Source organism: Anabas testudineus, chromosome 21, assembly GCF_900324465.2.
Source record: "Anabas testudineus chromosome 21, fAnaTes1.2, whole genome shotgun sequence".
Classification (NCBI taxonomy): domain Eukaryota; kingdom Metazoa; phylum Chordata; class Actinopteri; order Anabantiformes; family Anabantidae; genus Anabas; species Anabas testudineus.
In genome coordinates this window covers 3532269-3550382 of record NC_046629.1, presented here as the reverse complement: position 1 = coordinate 3550382, position 18114 = coordinate 3532269, and the positions used below count along the sequence as shown (strand labels likewise).

Genomic DNA, 18114 nt, shown 5'->3' with positions numbered 1-18114 from the left:
ATGAACTGGTAAATGGTTATAAAATGTTCACAAGTAGACAAATATTACAGAAAACAACTGAAGTAACAGTTTAATAATGAAAAGAACTGATGTTTATGGATTTCAGCCTTTGCCCCGTTTGATCTAATCTGAATAATATCTGATAAATAATCTCTGCTCACTGTAATTTTCTCTGCAGGCAGCTCCACACTCCCACCAACCTCCTCCTTCTCTCTTTGGCTTTTTCAGATTTCTTCATGGGCCTCCTCATGTGCTTTCAAATTGACAGTTGCTGGTTTCTTGGGAACTTCATGTGTACTCTGTATCAGTGTTTGGCATACATCATTAGCTCTGTTGCAGTAGGAACCATGGTTCTCATATCTATTGACCGCTATGTGGCTATTTGTCATCCTCTGCATTACTCCACCAAATTCACAGAGAAAAGAGTTAAGATCTGTGTTTGTCTGTGTTGGATTTGTTCTGTAATATATCAAGGTCTATATCTGAAAGACAACCTACAACAACCAGGCAGGTTTAACTCCTGTGTTGGTGAGTGTGTCATTTACATTAACTACATTGCTGGAGTGGTAGATGTTGTACTTTCCTTCGTTGTTCCCATCACTGTCATTGTAGTTCTATATATGAGAGTGTTTGTTGTGGCTGTGTCTCAGGCTCGAGCCATGAGGTCTCACATTGCAGTTGTCTCATTGCAGCATTCAGTGAAAGTAACAGCTATGAAATCTGAACTGAAAGCAGCCAGGACTCTTGGTGTTGTTGTAGCTGTGTTTCTGTTGTGTCTCTGTCCCTATTACTGTGTTAGTCTCACAGGCCAAGACACTTTACTGACAGCTTCATCTGCTGCTGTAATATATTTATACTACTTGAACTCCAGTCTGAACCCTGTGATCTACGCCTTTCTTTACCCCTGGTTTAGAAAATCTATTAAACTCATTATTACACTTAAGATACTGCAGCCTGACTCATGTGAAGCCAACATGCTTTAGAAAGACTGTGAGATACCTAAAATGAGACTTTTACCGTGTAAAGAATACTCAAACATATCATGTGTAATGTCATTCGGTGAATAAACGTGTAAAGCTTTAGATGTAATGTGTGTATTGTGGTTTTCATGCAGATCTTGCCCCTTTACACTGTCGGTGTTACAGCATAACAAGCTCCACATATGAGAATGTTGGATTTTTGTTCATTTTCTCTGTGTTTAGCTAAAGCTGTATCTCTAACAGATATGCGGTCTGAAGCACTGACATCTTCTTTGTGCTTCTTGTGAGTTCGATTCAAAGTCTGCAGCCTGAGTGCAGACATTCTTCACATAAACACCTTCGGACTTGGGATGAATGCTATTTGGAAATTCCAATAATATGTAGTGAAACAGCAGCACCTAATAATGTAACATTAACATGAAGTTTAATAAAATATTGAAACCATGATCCAAATCTTAAAAACTCATTACATCCTGTATTTACAGGAGTTAGTGAATTTACTCCTGTGATTGTTTTGCACTAAAAATATGTTGTTATTAGAGTAAATGTTTTGAAACCAACTCCAACTCCCCAAAGAAAATTTATCAGCCTGTCTACGAAAGGACAAACAATATATTTTAAATCTGCCAACATTTTAACATTAATATTTTTCCAATAATATGTATATTAAAAATATAATTTATTACTGTTCAGCCCTCCTGTTGAACACAACTGGAGGAGTAGGTTGGAAGTACAGAGTGGTGTGCTGTGCTTTTATTGTGACAAAACCTTCAATAAACATAATTCACATATTGAAAGAATGGGACCAGAACAGTGAGAGCCAAGTATTTGGACAAGGTGAATCTTTTGCACTCTTAAATTAAATTATTATTTTTATTCGGCTGACTCTTAATTTAAACAGTGTGTTCTCATAATTGTAGTAATTAAGTAAATGTAATTAAAAAAATTCTTCTAAAAAATGGAAACACTAATTGTAGCAACCTCCTATTTATGAGCAGCCTAATTAAATTTCTTTATGCAGTGCACTTAACTTAGTTTCATCAGATCTTATTGCAATTAAAAATGTTAATACAAACGGTTACACTGATCTTCTTTATTGGGCCAAAACATTTGTTTTTTGAACATGACAATGATCACCATTCCTGCCTGATCCTGGTCCAATTTGTTTCTCTCTCACCTGTTCTCCTCGTGCTGCTCTGCTCTCCAGCTGCTTCCTGCCATGCCCATATGTGGAATGACTCAGTCTCCACCCTCCTGTGCCTTGATTACCTGAATCAGCTCCACCTGTGTTCACCTTCTCCTTCATTAGCGCTCTTCAGGCCTCAGTTCACTTCCAGAGTGTCAGTCATGATTACAACTCTCCTGCCATTTTCCTTGTTCCCTACCTGGCTTCCCGCCCTGACTTCCCTGCTTTTGTCGTACCCTGGACCTTAATCCCGTCGTCTACTGACTTCTTCCAGCCTCGTTCCTAGAACCTCTGCTCCCTCACTCACGAGCCCTTGGATACCGGACTCTGTTCCCCAGTCAGTGTGGATTTTTTTCTGCCTCTGTTCAGTGTTTTTCTGCTGCTACTTCATATCTCATCGTGCTTCAGGTTGTTTTTCATTGTCACTTTGTCTTTGTATGTAGCCCAGTCTCTGCGGTGTTCTTTTGACACCTCCCTCAGTTAGTTTTACCATTTGCTTTTTGTTGAGCTTGTGAAATAATAAAAAAACCCTTGCTGTACTACTCGTGACTCCATTTTTCCGTGACATACCTCTACTGAGGTACAAGGTGCAGAATGAGCCTAAACTGGTTTCAAACATTTGCAAAATCAAACCCTGCAGCTCACGAGCAACACCACCATCAGAACTCACACAGAAAATTAAGTGTTAGAACAGTGCTCCTGGATAATTGATGGGAGTAGACCAAAAGTCAACATGCCTGAGCTGATGAAAACCTGAACCCAGAAGAGTTCATTGTATGAAAAAAAAAACAGCTGAGGGAACTGTGCATCAAACTTGATAGGGAACGTGCAATGTGTACAGGCTCACCTGAGAAAAGATCAACTGCATCAGCCCTGTACTGTCTGTCATCTCGGCAATTTTATTTTATTATTAGGAAAGGGTCCAATTACTGCAGCCTAAAATGGAAAGCTTGGGCCCTACATCAGCAGCAAACAGTGACTTCCTGTAGCTGCAGCATCAGCTCCTTACGCTTACCCTGCCTTTGCCTTGTTTCTCACTTGTAACACTGCCAAATGACCAAATCTAAAGTATGTGATATCTCCTCACACATTGCTCAGTTCACATCAGTATTGATATCCAGAATATATTTTTTTCTTCCCCCCAATGAGACGTGATGTGTCCCTTTTTTTGTGCAGTCATTGCAGCAGCAGAGGGGCGTCGAAAGGAGGGACTGAGATAAATCAGTCTTAAAGCAGAAAACTGCCAGAGCAGCTTCTCCTCTGTGGTGATGGAGACTCTGGAGGAAACTGAACTGTCCTTTCCACAGCTCCTCAACTCCTCCTGTATGAAGACAAAGCGTCCTCACTTTCAGACCCTGCTGACTAATATTTTGGTGTTTCCTGTTTCTCTGCTCACAGCATCTTTGAACTTGCTTGTCATCATCTCTATCTCCCACTTCAAGTATTCACATATTTTATTACTGTAATGAGTCATAGTCAATAAATAGTGGATACTGAAAATGATTGGTGTAACAGCATGTTAGTTTTTCTTCCTACTTTAGTCTCAATGACAATGGACATAATCCCTGTTTGTTTACTTACTGGTTATCGCCTAAATTACTTCAAGTAGCGAAGTATAAAAGATATTCAGTCATGAATTTTATCTGTTGGGATTATACTAGAAATTAATGTTGATATTATGAATATTAATATATATGTTGCTGGTCTTTGTCTCCAGGCAGCTCCACACTCCCACCAACCTCCTCCTTCTCTCTCTTGCTGTCTCCGATTTCTTCATGGGCCTTTTCATGTTCTTTGAAGTCGACAGTTGTTGGTTCCTCGGGAACCTGATATGTTCTCTGTGTCAGTATCTGGTTTACATCATTAGCTCGGTCTCAGTAGGAACCATGGTTCTCATATCTTTTGATCGTTATATGGCTATTTGTCATCCTCTGCATTATTCCACCAAATTCACAGAGAAAAGAGTTAAGATCTGTGTTTGTCTGTGTTGGATTTGTTCTGTAATATATCAAGGTCTATATCTGATGGATAACCTACAACAACCAGGCAGGTTTAACTCCTGTGTCGGTGAATGTGTCATTTACATTAACGACATTGCTGGACTAGCAGATCTTGTTGTTTCCTTCATTGCTCCCATCACTATTATTGTACTTCTGTATATGAGAGTGTTTGTTGTGGCTGTGACTCAGGCTCGAGCCATGAGGTCTCAGATTACATTTGTAACACTCGCACAGCGTTCAGTGAATTAAAAGCAGCCAGGAAACTTGGTGTTGTTATAGTTGTGTTTCTGATGTGTCTCTGTCCATATTACTGTGTCAGTCTTACAAGACAGGACACTGCCTTTGCTGCTTTTGCAGCATATTTGTACTTTTTCAATTCTTGTCTAAATCCCGTGATTTATGCTTTTTTTTATCCGTGGTTCAGAAAATCAGTTAAATTTATCTTTACACTTAAGATACTGCAGCCTGACTCATGTGAGACTAACATGCTGTAGACAGACACTGTACAAAATGATAGGCTATCACATGTTTCTGTTACCGTCAATGTTAAGGTACAATAATCTAAAATCTGTAGAATGTCGTCTGTAATTAGTTGATATAAATATAAAAATATATTAAATAAAAATAGAGCAATATTAAATTTGGCAACTTCTAAAAGTAGGAAAACTTTTTATCCAAGGACACTGAACCCCTGTTGTTGGGGGACAACAGCTTTTACCTCCTAGTCCACAGCCGCCCAGTGAACTAGCTACATATCAAACATGATGTTATTGGTATGTTGTTCTTCATTAGAGGGCCTTAAGTAAAATTACAGGTGGGATAAGAATTTTACCATTGTCTGTTTTTGTGAATTCATTGCAACAGTAAAACCTCTTGATGAAATTGCTAGTTACTCCAAGAGTCAACTTATAGCAACGCCAGTACTCTTTAATCCTGGTACTTAGTTAGCTATGATGGGTCCATAAAAATGTCAGTACAGCAGTTTCAGACATTCAGGAATAGACTCATGATTGGTTCTGTCTTTTCTTTCTTTCTACATAGCTCTAAAAGCAGACAAAGTACATAAAGGAAACCATGCAGCAACCATTGCTGCATACATGTTGCAATCAACCGACTACAACTATTTTATTTTGAAATAATCAAAGTATAACAGGATTTATATTTTATCACATTACATTAAATCTGTATTTATTTGTATATTATTTGTCATATTTTTGAACACAGTGGTTCATCTCCATCTGTATTTTGACTCCTGTCTAAATCCTGTGACAAATGCAGGATTTTATACTCGTGTAACTTAAACTCATGCGCTGGGTATGATCTCTGAAGACAAAGCGATCTCACTATGAGACCCTGCTGAGTTACATCCTGTTGATCTCTGTGTCTCTGCTCACTGTGTTTCTCAACCTGCTCGTCATCATCTCTATAGATAAGATGAGATAAGAAAACCTTTATTAGTCCCACAATGGGGAAATTGCATTTTTACAACAGCTTAAGTACTAGAATGTCAGAAAGACAGTCTGACCAAAGGGGCTTAATTAAAGACAAAAGACTAAACAGGCACAGTCTGAGATAAATAAACTATGAAACCTGATAGTACAAACAGTACAGTAATAAATAAAATATATACATGTAAGTACAGTATATGTAGCAGTTAGAGTATGTACAGTGTTGAAAATGCACATTGTAAAGTTGTTTTATGATTATTGCACAGGTGTAATATGAGTTTTAACAGTATTCATTGTACAGTCTGACTGCAGCAGGGAGAAAAGCGAGGGTGGATCAGTCTGTGACTGAAGCTGCTCCCCAGAGCAGACAGGGCGTCCTTCAGTGGGTGAGACTCGTGGTCCAGCATGGATGTCAGTTTTGCCAGGACCCTTCTCTCACCCACCTCTCGCACTGAGTCCCAGGGACAGCCCAGGACAGAGCTGGACTTCTTGATTACTTTGTCCAGCTTCTTCCTCTCCCTCTCTGTGAGGCTGCTGCTCCAGTAGGCCACACCGTACAGGATGGCTGATGCCACTACAGAGTCATAGAGGGTCTTCAGGAGTGCTCCTTGGTTTTCTTCGCATTGATCAGGAGGTGGTTTTGCCGAGACCAGGCCACAAAGTTCTGTGTACGGTCCTCTGTACTCTGCATCTTCATCATCAGTGATCAGGCCAACAATCGCAGAATCATCAGAGAACTTCTGCAGAACCCAGCTGTCCGTGTTGTGCCTGAAGTCTGAAGTGTAGAGGGTGAGGAGGAAGGGGGCCAGAACAGTCCCCTGGGGGGCTCCCACACTGCAGGTCAGCTGGTCAGACATACAGTCCCGGGCTCTCACAAACTGTGGCCTATTTGTGAGATAGTCCAGGATCCACTCTGTAAGATCAAGGTCCACACCAGCCCTCTCCAGTTTGTCTTTCAAAAGCACCGGCTGGATGGTGTTGAAAGCACTCAAGAAATCAAAAAACATTATCCTCACGTTGCTGCCGGGCTTCTCCAGGTGAGTAAGAGCACGGTGTAGAAGGAAGATGACAGCATCCTCTACTCTGGTCGGTAGGCAAATTGCAGTGGGTCTGGGGAAGGGCCCACTGTGGAGCGGAGGTGGCCCAGGACCAGTCTCTCCAGTGTCTTCATCGGGTGTGAAGTAAGGGCCACTGGTCTGAAGCTGCTGGGATCTCTGGCATGTGGAGTCTTAGGCACAGGTACCACACAGGAGGTCTTCCACAATTGTGGTACCACCCTCAGCTTTAGGCTCAGGTTAAAGACATGCTCCATAACACCACACAGTTTATTAGCGCAAGGCTTAAGGAATCTGGAGCTGATGCCATCTGGTCCGGCTGCTTTCTTTGCCTTAATCTTCCTCAGCTCTTTTCTCACCTGGGCAGCTGAAAAGAACAAAGATGAGCAGGGGGGCTCTGTACTGCAGGGGTGGCTGAGTGAGATGTGAAGTGGTTTTCTGAGATGGGCCAGAGGTGTAAGGGGAAATTAGGGAATTGTGCAGCAAACATTTTGGGGGAATTCGCAATGTGTACAGGCTCACCCGTGAAAAGATCAACTGAATCAGCCTTGTAATGTCTGTCATCTCGGCAATTTTATTCATCATGCAACAAGCTTATTTGCATTGAAAATACCCCACGCAAAACATCAAGTCATAGGCTATCACATGTTTCTGTTAAGTGTTAAGTCATGTTTTCTGTTGTCAGTTCACATCAGTATCGATATCCAGAATGTTTTTTTTTCTTCCCCCCATTGAGATGTGATGTGTCCCTTTAATTTTTTTTTCTTCAGCCTCTGCAGCAGCAGATGGGCGGTGGAAGGAGGGACTGAGATAAATCTGCCATAAAGCAGAAAACTGGCAGACAAACTTTTCCTCTGTGGTGATGGAGACTCTGGAGGAAACTGAACTGTGCTTTCCACAGCTCCTCAACTCCTCCTGTATGAAGACAAAGCGTCCTCACTTTCAGACCCTGCTCACTAATATCGTGTTGTTTCCTGTTTCTCTACTCACTGTGTTTCTCAACCTGCTTGTCATCATCTCTATCTCCCACTTCAAGTAGCCACATATTTTATTACTGTAATCAGTGATAGTCAACAAATAGTAGATACTGAAAGTTAATGTTGAAATAGCATATTAGTATTTTCTTATTTCAATCTGAATGACAATGGAAATAATCGCTGTTTGTTTACTTACTGGTTATTGACTAAATGACTTCAAGTAGTGAAGTATATAAGATATTCGGTGAAGGATTTTATCTGTTTGGATTATATATCTATTGCTGGTCTTTGTCTCCAGGCAGCTCCACACTCCCACCAACCTCCTCCTTCTCTCTCTTGCTGTCTCCGATTTCTTCATCGGCCTTTTCATGTTCTTTGAAGTCGACAGTTGCTGGTTCCTCGGTAACCTGATATGTTCTCTGTGTCAGTATCTAGTTTACATCGTTAGCTCGGTCTCAGTAGGAACCATGGTTCTCATATCTTTTGATCGTTATATGGCTATTTGTCATCCTCTGCATTATTCCACCAACCTCACACAAAACAGAGTTAAGGATCTGTGTTTGTCTGTGTTGGATTTGTTCTGTAATATATCAAGGTCTATATCTGATGGAAAACCTACAACAACCAGGCAGGTTTAACTCCTGTGTCGGTGAATGTGTCATTTACATTAACGACATTGCTGGACTAGCAGATCTTGTTGTTTCCTTCATTGCTCCCATCACTATTATTGTACTTCTGTATATGAGAGTATTTGTTGTGGCTGTGACTCAGGCTCGAGCCATGAGGTCTCAGATTACATTTGTAACACTCGCACAGCGTTCAGTGAAAGTCACAGCTAAAAAATCTGAATTAAAAGCAGCCAGGAAACTTGGTGTTGTTATAGTTGTGTTTCTAATGTGTCTCTGTCCATATTACTGTGTCAGTCTTACAAGACAGGACACTGCCTTTGCTGCTTTTGCAGTATATCTGTACTATTTAAATTCTTGTCTAAATCCTGTAATCTATGCTTTTTTTTATCCTTGGTTCAGAAAATCAGTTAAATTCATCTTTACACTTAAGATACTGCAGCCTGACTCATGTGAGACCAACATGTTGTAGACAGACACTGTACAAAATAATAGGCTATCACATCACTATCTGTTACCGTCAATGTTAAGGTACAATAATCTAAAATCTGTAGAATGTCGTCTACAAGGATCAGGGCTGAAACATTTTTGTTGTATTTGCTTAAGTAAATAAACTAACTGCACCTTCTGTGGTTGAAGGTATGATTGAAAAATCAGTTTTTCCATTTTTAAAACATGCCTGCTGTGTCAGAGACACAAGCTGAGTCAGGCCTGTAGTGAAGATACCTTCAGCCAAATCTGAACTGAAATGAATGCTGCAATAAATAGAAATATCTAATTAAATGAAAATATGGACTCTAATGTAATTGACTAATAATATATCAGACTCTGTGAATCTAACTCTGTACAAATTCACTACAATGATGATATGATATATGTTGGTAGTTCTATTAAACTCCCCTGACAATATATATAAGAGTATCCCTTAAAGAACTTGTATGTAGTGTTTGTTCTTGTGTGACCAGTAGTGGTTGATAATGACTCACTTTACATGAAACGTTTTGCATAACTAATTTAACTTAACAAATACAAGAAAATTGGATTTGTTAAAGCTAAAAAAATAATAATTTGCATGAGTATCTTTTTCCTCTCTTCTCACAATATTGGGAACAGGCTGAGATATTGAAATGGTTGAAGATGTGAACCTACAGTATTTCAGATTTCTGTGACTAAAGATGGATAAATTGGGTCCCCAAAAACCAAATGCATGTGAGGGGCACATGTCTGAGTTGTCAATGGGTGGGGGGTGGGGAACACCCTAGACAGATCACGACACACCACAGTCTCATCTGCCAATGAGAAGACGAACACAGAAGCAGCAGAAGCGACGACTAAGGAGGAGTGATTAGGGAAGGGTCGAGATAAATCAGATGTACGGCACAAAACTTTGCTCAGTGAGCTGCCAGACTTCAGCAGCTTCTCCTCTGTGGTGATGGAGACTTTAGGGGAAACTGAACTGTGCTTTCCACAGCTCCTCAACTCCTCCTGTATGAAGACGAAGCGTCCTCATGTTGAGACCATCCTGATTTACCTCGTGGTTTTCTCTGTGTCTCTGCTCACTGTGCTTCTCAACCTGCTCGTCATCATCTCTATCTCCCACTTCAAGTAGCCACATGCTTCATTCTTTTTTTAAAATGTGATTAAGAAATAGCTTCTGACTGTTTTAAGACGTGCTGAATACACTGTTGGTCTTTGTCTCCAGGCAGCTCCACACTCCCACCAACCTCCTCCTCCTCTCTCTGGCTGTCTCAGATTTCTTCGTAGGCCTCCTTTTGCTTTTTCAAATCATACTTATAGACGGCTGCTGGTTCCTCGGTGACCTCATGTGCACTCTCTATCAGTATCTAGCAGCCATTATCACCTCTGCCTCTGTAGGAACCATGGTTCTTATATCTGTGGACCGATATGTGGCTATTTGTGTTCCTCTGCATTACTCCACTAAAGTCACACAAAGAAGAGTTCAAATCTGTGTTTGGCTGTGTTGGAAATGTTCTGTCATCTATAATGGTCTAATGTTTAAGGACAACCTCAAACATCCAGGTAGATTCAACTCTTGTTTGGGAGAGTGTATGTTTGTCATTAACTACATTGCTGGAGTTATAGATCTCATAGTTTTCTTCGTTGCTCCCATTACTGTTATCCTAGTTCTGTACATGAGAGTGTTTGTTGTGGCTGTGACTCAGGCTCGAGCCATGAGGTCTCACATTGCAGCTGTTTCACTGCAGCGTTCAGTTAAAGTAACAGCTAAAAAGTCTGAACTGAAAGCAGCCAGGACTCTTGGTGTTGTTATAGTTGTGTTTCTATTGTGTCTCTGTCCGTATTACTGTGTCAGTCTTACAAGTGAGGACTCTTTGATCAATGCTTCATCAGCTGCCTCAGTAATATATTTGTATTACTTTAACTCCTGTCTTAACCCTGTGATTTATGCATTGTTTTATCCCTGGTTTAGAAAATCTGTTCAGCTCATTGTTACACTGAAGATACTGAAGTGTGACCTGCTGTAAAGAGGAATTGGGTGATTTCATTTACCAAAAACCTGTAAAACCTCCAGTTTGCATGCAGATCAAATGTCTTTAAATTGTGAAAGCAACAGTGTAATAATCCCTAAATACAACATGGACGTAATAATAAGGTAACTATAAATAAAATGTTTGATGATTTTCACTTACGAGTCCCAACTGTCTGTTTGTGATACTGTAATAAATAAGTATTTGCATGTTGCATTCACAGGCAATGATTGATTTATTAATATGGTATCTTATATATTATTATTATTATTATTATGCACACAAAATTATGTTTAATGCTTTTTCACAGAAACAATTTTATGTAGAGGGATTAATATAACTTTTTTATTAAAATCTACTAAATTTTACTACTTTTGTAGATTTGATGTTTGTAATTTGTAATCTGTAATTCAAATCTTTAGCAGCAACAGAAAAGTTTAAAACCCTAAAACAAAATGCAAAACAATGGTACTGTCCATTCCTACCAAAGAGTACTGACTCTTTCAGAAATACATTTCCAGGATGGTTTCCAGGACGTTTTCAGTGACATAATTCCAGCACAAAAGTTTGACTTAAAAGTCCTAATTTCTGAAGTCACTTTAGCGACTAAATGTTTTTCACAGTCCTGTGTGTTAATCTGTGGTTCTGTAATTTGTTGACTTAAGCGCAAATCTAAATCCAAACTAAAATATAATTAGTAAAAATAGAGCAATATTAAATTTGGCAGCTTCTAAAGGTAGGAGAACTTTTTATCCAAGGACACTGAACCCCTGTTGTTGGTGGACAACAGCTTTTACCTCCTGGTCCACAGCCGCCCAGTGAACTAGCTACATATCAAACATGATGTTAATAATATGTTGTATGTTATTCTTCGTATGCTATCAACTGACTACAACTATTAAACTTTGAAATAATCAAAGTATAACAGGATTTTATTGTATGTATTTATTTGTTTATTATTTGTCATATTATTGAACACAGTGGTTCATCTTCATCTGTATTTTGACTCCTGTCTAAATCATGTGACAAATGCAGGATTCTATACTGATGTGTAACTTAAACACGTGTACTGGATATTATCTCTGCTCAACAGAGCTCTTAGCCAGTTAATAGGTGTTTGGGACAGGGAGAAATGATTTAGTGTACAGTAGTTTTCCTCCAACATGTGAAACAGGGCCAGAAGTAGACATAACACAGACGACAATTCAGTACAGAAGGCTCAGTGTAGTTCTTTAATCTCTATGGAGAGGAAAACAACAGCAGAGGTGAGAAAGAAGGTGGGGTGAGTAGAGAGGACAGAGATAAATCAGATACAGAAATCGTTGCTCAGTGAGCTGCCAGATGTCAGCAGCTTCTCCTCTGTGGTGATGGAGACTCTAGAGGAAACTGAACTGTGCTTTCCACAGCTCCTCAACTCCTCCTGTATGAAGACAAAGCGTCCTCACGTTGAAACGATGCTGAGTTACATCCTGCTGATCTCTGTGTCTCTGCTCACTGTGTTTCTCAACCTGCTCGTCATCATCTCTATCTCCCACTTCAAGTAGCCACATATTTTACGAGTTTATGCAACTTCTAGACAGTAATAACACAGTTTGTGATAAAGACAATAGTCTTCTATTCTTTGCCTTATCTGCATCTGAATGATAATTGATATAATGATAAATCTATTGCTGGTCTTTGTCTCCAGGCAGCTCCACACTCCCACCAACCTCCTCCTTCTCTCTCTGGCTGTCTCTGATTTCTTCGTAGGTCTCCTCATGTTGTTTCAAATTATGCTTATAGATGGCTGCTGGTTCTTGGGTGACTTAATGTGCATTCTATATCAGTATCTAGCGTATATTATTACTGCTGCCTCAGTAGGAACCATGACACTCATATCTATTGATCGCTATGTGGCTATTTGTAATCCTCTGCATTACTTTACCAAAGTCACACGACAGAAAATGAATATCTGTGTTTGTCTGTGTTGGATTTGTTGTATAATTTACCATGGTCTAAATCTGAGGGATAATCTAAAACAGCCAGGCAGGTTTAACTCCTGTGTTGGTGAGTGTGTCATTGTTATTAACCACATTGCTGGACTTCCAGATTTTATTTTTTTCTTCATTGCTCCCATCACTGTAATTGTAGTTCTGTACATGAGAGTGTTTGTTGTGGCTGTGACTCAGGCTCGAACCATGAGGTCTCACATTGCAACTGTCTCACTTCAGTGTTCAGTGAAAGTAACAGCTAAAAAATCTGAACTGAAAGCAGCCAGGACTCTTGGTGTTGTTATAGTTGTGTTTCTAATATGTCTCTGTCCATATTACTGTGTCAGTCTTGCAGGTGACGACACAATATTCAATACTCCAATTGCTGTTTTTGTAATATATTTGTACTATTTTAACTCCTGTCTAAATCCTGTGATTTATGCCTTTCTTTACCCCTGGTTTAGAAAATCAGTTAAACTTATTGTTACACTGAAGATACTGCAGCCTGACTGCTGTGAGACCAACATGCTGTAGAGAGACAGTTGAAATGTATTTGGAAAGTGTAGAGTTGTTTCGGCACAGGTGAGTTACAAAGTCATCTAAACAGGAGGAAGGAATATTTTGAAAATCATTTCAGATGTTTAACCTATTTTTGTGACTCATGCAGAGCAAACATACTGTAGAGATTCACAAATCTGAACATGAACATAAAAGAGTTGTGTTGCTGAGTAATTAAACACACAAACCTGCAGAGACAGATTTTACTTACTGTCTAATCACTAACTCACCTATGTCAGGGCTGAGACACATTGTTGTTGTATTTTCTGTCCCAATGTAAAAAAGAAAGCATTCGTTTAAAATAACAATGTCCGCCTGTGTAATGTGTATGTGTATAATGAAAGACCCAAAGTGAAATAAAGATATTGAGTCTATATTAAAAATTCTATTACCATACATCAACTTATGCATATACTGTATGTTTTTCAGTTTTCGTTACCAAACGTAGGTATAAGATGAATCAAGGTGGTGGCAGCAAAATGATATGGGGGCTGCACTGAAAGGGAGAATTGAGAAAGGGATCAATGCAAACACACTCAGAACCTGCTCCAGAGCTGACCTGAACAAGGCTGGAGTGGCTTTGGATCAGTTCTCTCTGAACATGCGTGTCCCCTTTAATAGCACACGTTTCTCTTACTTGCATCTTTTTCATGTGTTTTCATGTCCTTCAACATATAAGACCGAGACAATCTTTGATGCAAGCAAGGAAGTAGAGGAACAATTCATAAAAAATTACAATTCAATCCTATGATTAGTACTTGTGGCCACATCAGCAGCTCTTTATTAAAGGTAACATAAGATGCTGCAAACATTCAGATTAGGTTTTAAAAAGAAAAATAATACTTAGTCAGGAACTAAACTTCCTATCATGCTGTTCTGACAGCTCTGTCCATCTCCTTCTGAGTAATTATTATTATTCCTGTTTAATAAAAATTTTTGGTTAATAATTACTGAATCAAGAAATCTTGATGCAGGAGATGATGAAATACAATGAAAACTGAAAATGTTTAAGAGATTGGAGCAATTAAGTGGTGAACTGGTCCATAGAGAGTAAAGTAGTGCAGAGGGACATCTCTGAAAAAGTAATATAGCATCGGAGATGAGGAGCGTTACATGAGGTGTATAACAGAATGCTTTGGTCAAAAAGTGTCCAGAGCCTGGCTCCTTCCCCTCACCACATGACAGAGACTGCAGAAGGAACTGAACTCTGCTTTCCACAGCTGCTCAACAATTCCTGCAGGAAACCCGTGCAGCCCCACTCTGATGAATGGCTTGTTTTTATGGCACTGTCCTTCATCTCTGTGCTCACTGCAGCTCTCAACCTGCTGGTCATCATCTCCATCTCCTACTTCAGGCAGAGACAGATTCTTTAAGCTAACATGTGGTTATGACGAAACATTTTATGTGTTCCTGTTAATAATGACTTTGTGTAACAATTGCAGAGATAAGTTTTGACAAAGAGCTCTTGCAACTATTACTGTGACTGACTCAGCTACAATGATGACAATCCTGATTTTTCCAGGCAGCTCCACAGCCCCACCAACCTCCTCATCCTCTCCCTGGCTGTCTCGGACTTCCTCGTTGGCCTCTTGCTGATGCCCGTTGAAATCCTGTTCACTGAAGCCTGCTGGTTCTTGGGTGACCTCACATGTGCACTGTTTTATGTTGTAAACTTTACCATTACCTCTTCTTCTGTTGGAAACATGGTGCTCATATCAGTTGATCGTTATCTGGCTGTTTGTGACCCTCTACATTACACCACCAGAGTTACACTGGACAGAACTATAATGTGTGTTTGTCTGTGTTGGCTCTGCTCTGTTCTCTATAATAGCCTCATTTTAAAGGACTTTCTGAGACAACCTGATTCACTGAAGTCCTGCTACGGAGAGTGTGCAGTTGTCCCTAACTATATCACAGGATTTGTTGACTGCATTTTCACCTTCATTGGCCCCATTACTGCCATCGTATTTCTCTACATCAGAGTGTTTGTGGTGGCTGTGACTCATGCTCGTGCTATGAGGTCCCACATTTCATCTGTCACACTTCACCATTCAGTTACTGTAAGTCCTAAGAAATCGGAGATGAAAGCAGCCAGGAGTCTTGGTGTTGTAGTATTTGTGTTTTTAATATGTTTCTGTCCATATTATTTCTCATCTCTTGTTGGTCAGGATTTGGACGACAATGGTTCATACTCACCTTTTGTAGTGTGGCTGCTTTATTCTAACTCCTGTTTAAATCCTGTGATCTATGCCTTTTTTTACCCGTGGTTTAGAAAATCTGTTAAACTCATTGTCACGCTTCAGATGCTGCAGCCAGACTCCTGTGATGCTAAAATAATTTAGAGTAACATCGGTTAAACCGTTAAGACTACACTGAGTCACAGAAGTAGTGACTGAAATGTGTGATGCCATGTTCTTAAATATTAATATTTTCAAACCTTCATGAATCATGTTCTCCATCTGAAGTGCTCCATCTGAAGTGCTCATAATAGTTACTAAATCTAAAACTGAGTTATTTGTATGTAATCGACATTTTGGCAATGAGGCTTAACTGACTGCATATGTAACTGAATATTTGTGCACTAGGATCTATTGACATGGTAAATCATGGTAAACTCTTTCACAGTTAACTCCAATTCATGTTGTTTTTGTAGTAAACTTAATGATATAATAAAAGACAAAGAGATGGTGGGGGGTGGTTGGAGATGTGTCATGAGCAGGACTCATAAACCGTACGAGTAGTAGTTCGAGTCCAGATTCTCATGTGAGTTTGGGTCAAGGTACAAAAATCACTTTGGTTAAGTTTAAATTTTAATAAAAAAGTTCTGTGTTAATTTGTTTTAAGTTAAGTCAGCGCACGATTGTTGCCTGGATTTAAAAAAGTGACCGTCCCATCCATAAAAAAAAAAACTGCCTGTTGAACTTCAACTTTTTCAGAAAACAAAGTGGAATCTTGTAAATTGTCTACATTTGATTTTTAGGTTAAGTATTAACAGATTACAACTAAACTGTACACTAAAATATATTTGTGATTGTAGTTGTATAGTAACTCAACCTCACAGAGCTGAAGGGACTGCGAAGAGGGAACAGCTTGTTGTTAAAACCTCTGCTGCTGTTACAAACGAGGGATTTTCACACACAAGGGGGCCAAATAATGCCAGTTTTAATAATAAAAAAGTAACAAAGAAAAAAAAGACAAAAGTAATAAGTAAAAATAGAACAAAGGAACAATCAAAAGGGAATTATAAAAGGAGGCTGGTGAACAGGTGACACGGAACTGGTGATTAAAGGAGAACACAGGTGGAACTAATAAGGTGATAATATGAGGGATGAAACTTTTCTGGGGAGGCTGAAGACTGTGAACCACAGATACTGAAAACAGGATTTCATGAAACTCAGGAGACCTAAGAAACCGTTATTAGCCACACAGGATGTTTTGACATGTCACATAAAGGACCGGTGTGAATTAAATTAGAAATGACTGAATTTCCTTTTGTTGCTTCAGGTAGCAGGTATCAAAGGTGGTAACAAGTACTCAACTAAGAAAACTATGTAAGATGTATTTTAAATATATAAATTTATATAAAACAGGTTAAAATAATAATTGACACCTTAAATGAGCAGGTCTATTCTGGATTAGTTGCACAAAGTTTCAAAACAGTTTTGGAAAAGAAAAATTGTACAGTCACATATAAAAACATACGAAGACTAAGAATAAGAATATCACCAAGAGACTTAGGGGCCTGATTTACTATTATCCCAAATAACAAGTACAGAATTAGTACTGGGTATTTTCAGGTGGTTGTCTAAGGAAAAACTGCACGATCAAAACCAGACCAAACCTAGAATGAAGAATTTCTGAATTCTGCCAACAGCAGCCGTCATCTTTCTCCCGTTAATCATCTATTATCATTTATGTTTCGCTTCTTCTTCTTCTTCAGCCCAAAGAAGACACAGAGCTGTTCTTCATGTGTGAAGCTGCTGGATTGGTGCAAACTAAACTCAGAGCAGCAGCAGACTTTTCCCAAACTGTTCCCTTTTGGAACAGACCAACAGGTCCATACTGCCCTCAAGTACAGCAATAATTTATTATTGATAAAAAATATATTGTTTTCTCTACTTTAACTTTAGTTCTTAAATCTTGAGAGTATGTGCTTCCCTCTGTAGTGGAGTGCTTATTTTGGTATTAGGTATTAGTATTATTATTGAGTGTGTGTACTGCTACCACATGTGACAGCATCTAAATTAATAATTTGATTTACACCCGTCCTTTATGTGACATGTCAAAATATCCTGTGTGGGTAATAAAGGTTTCTTAGGTCTCCTGAGATTTATGAGAAATCCTGTGAATCTCCTCTGTGTTGTGACGTGTGCCAGTAGTAGGCTGACGTCTGCAACATTATTAAACATAAAAAAATAATAATTTCCAGGACGAGTCAGTAACTATGTTAAGTTAAAAAAATCCAATAAATGTTTATTTTTATAAGTTTCAACAATATTTTCTCTTTGTTATTACTGGCTTGTTAAAATTTCTATTTGCCCTAATGCATGCAATATATATTATATCATATGATATTAAATGTTTGTACTACAATATACACTTTCACAGCAATAAACTGTTAATGCAAAATGCTGGTTTTACAGGCAATACTCTATATCATAACACCTGAAGGCATACTGTTCTCAGTTTTCTCACATAGTTATATTAAGTAAATCACTGACATTAATGTAAAGAAATAATTTCTCACCATTGAAAATGAAGAAACATTAAATGTTGTTCATCTGTTGGAAGATTTCATGTGGCTCTG

At 39.0% G+C, this 18114-nt stretch overlaps 4 protein-coding genes across 4 annotated transcripts; all 4 read left to right on the top strand.

The window, feature by feature from the left end:
• On the top strand, window positions 1–983 carry LOC113173377 (trace amine-associated receptor 13c-like). Its single transcript, XM_026376793.1, has 2 exons — window positions 1–8; window positions 179–983. The coding sequence occupies exons 1-2, from the start codon at window positions 1–3 to the stop codon at window positions 981–983; spliced, it is 813 nt and encodes a 270-aa protein (XP_026232578.1).
• Window positions 984–9704: 8721 nt separating this feature from the next.
• LOC113173376 (trace amine-associated receptor 13c-like) lies at window positions 9705–10776 on the top strand. The gene is made up of 2 exons (XM_026376792.1): window positions 9705–9877; window positions 9975–10776. Exons 1-2 carry the CDS (start codon window positions 9705–9707, stop codon window positions 10774–10776), a joined length of 975 nt encoding a protein of 324 aa, XP_026232577.1.
• A 1643-nt stretch (window positions 10777–12419) lies between these two features.
• Window positions 12420–13283, top strand: LOC113173375 (trace amine-associated receptor 8b-like). The gene has a single exon (XM_026376791.1). The coding sequence runs from the start codon at window positions 12420–12422 to the stop codon at window positions 13281–13283; it is 864 nt and encodes a 287-aa protein (XP_026232576.1).
• A 1154-nt stretch (window positions 13284–14437) lies between these two features.
• Window positions 14438–15649, top strand: LOC113173374 (trace amine-associated receptor 13c-like). Its single transcript, XM_026376790.1, has 2 exons — window positions 14438–14661; window positions 14830–15649. Exons 1-2 carry the CDS (start codon window positions 14438–14440, stop codon window positions 15647–15649), a joined length of 1044 nt encoding a protein of 347 aa, XP_026232575.1.
• The last annotated feature ends 2465 nt before the right edge of the window (window positions 15650–18114 follow it).

What these genes read in the sequence shown, in the direction of transcription:
- LOC113173376 (XM_026376792.1), top strand. Translation starts at nt 9,705, where the DNA reads ATGGAGACTTTAGGGGAAACTGAACTGTGCTTTCCACAGCTCCTCAAC. An exon ending in ATCTCTATCTCCCACTTCAA is followed by an intron (nt 9,878 to 9,974) that starts GTAGCCACATGC and finishes CTTTGTCTCCAG; the next exon opens with GCAGCTCCACACTCCCACCA.
- LOC113173375 (XM_026376791.1), top strand. Translation starts at nt 12,420, where the DNA reads ATGATAATTGATATAATGATAAATCTATTGCTGGTCTTTGTCTCCAGG.
- LOC113173374 (XM_026376790.1), top strand. Translation starts at nt 14,438, where the DNA reads ATGCTTTGGTCAAAAAGTGTCCAGAGCCTGGCTCCTTCCCCTCACCAC. An exon ending in ATCTCCATCTCCTACTTCAG is followed by an intron (nt 14,662 to 14,829) that starts GCAGAGACAGAT and finishes TGATTTTTCCAG; the next exon opens with GCAGCTCCACAGCCCCACCA.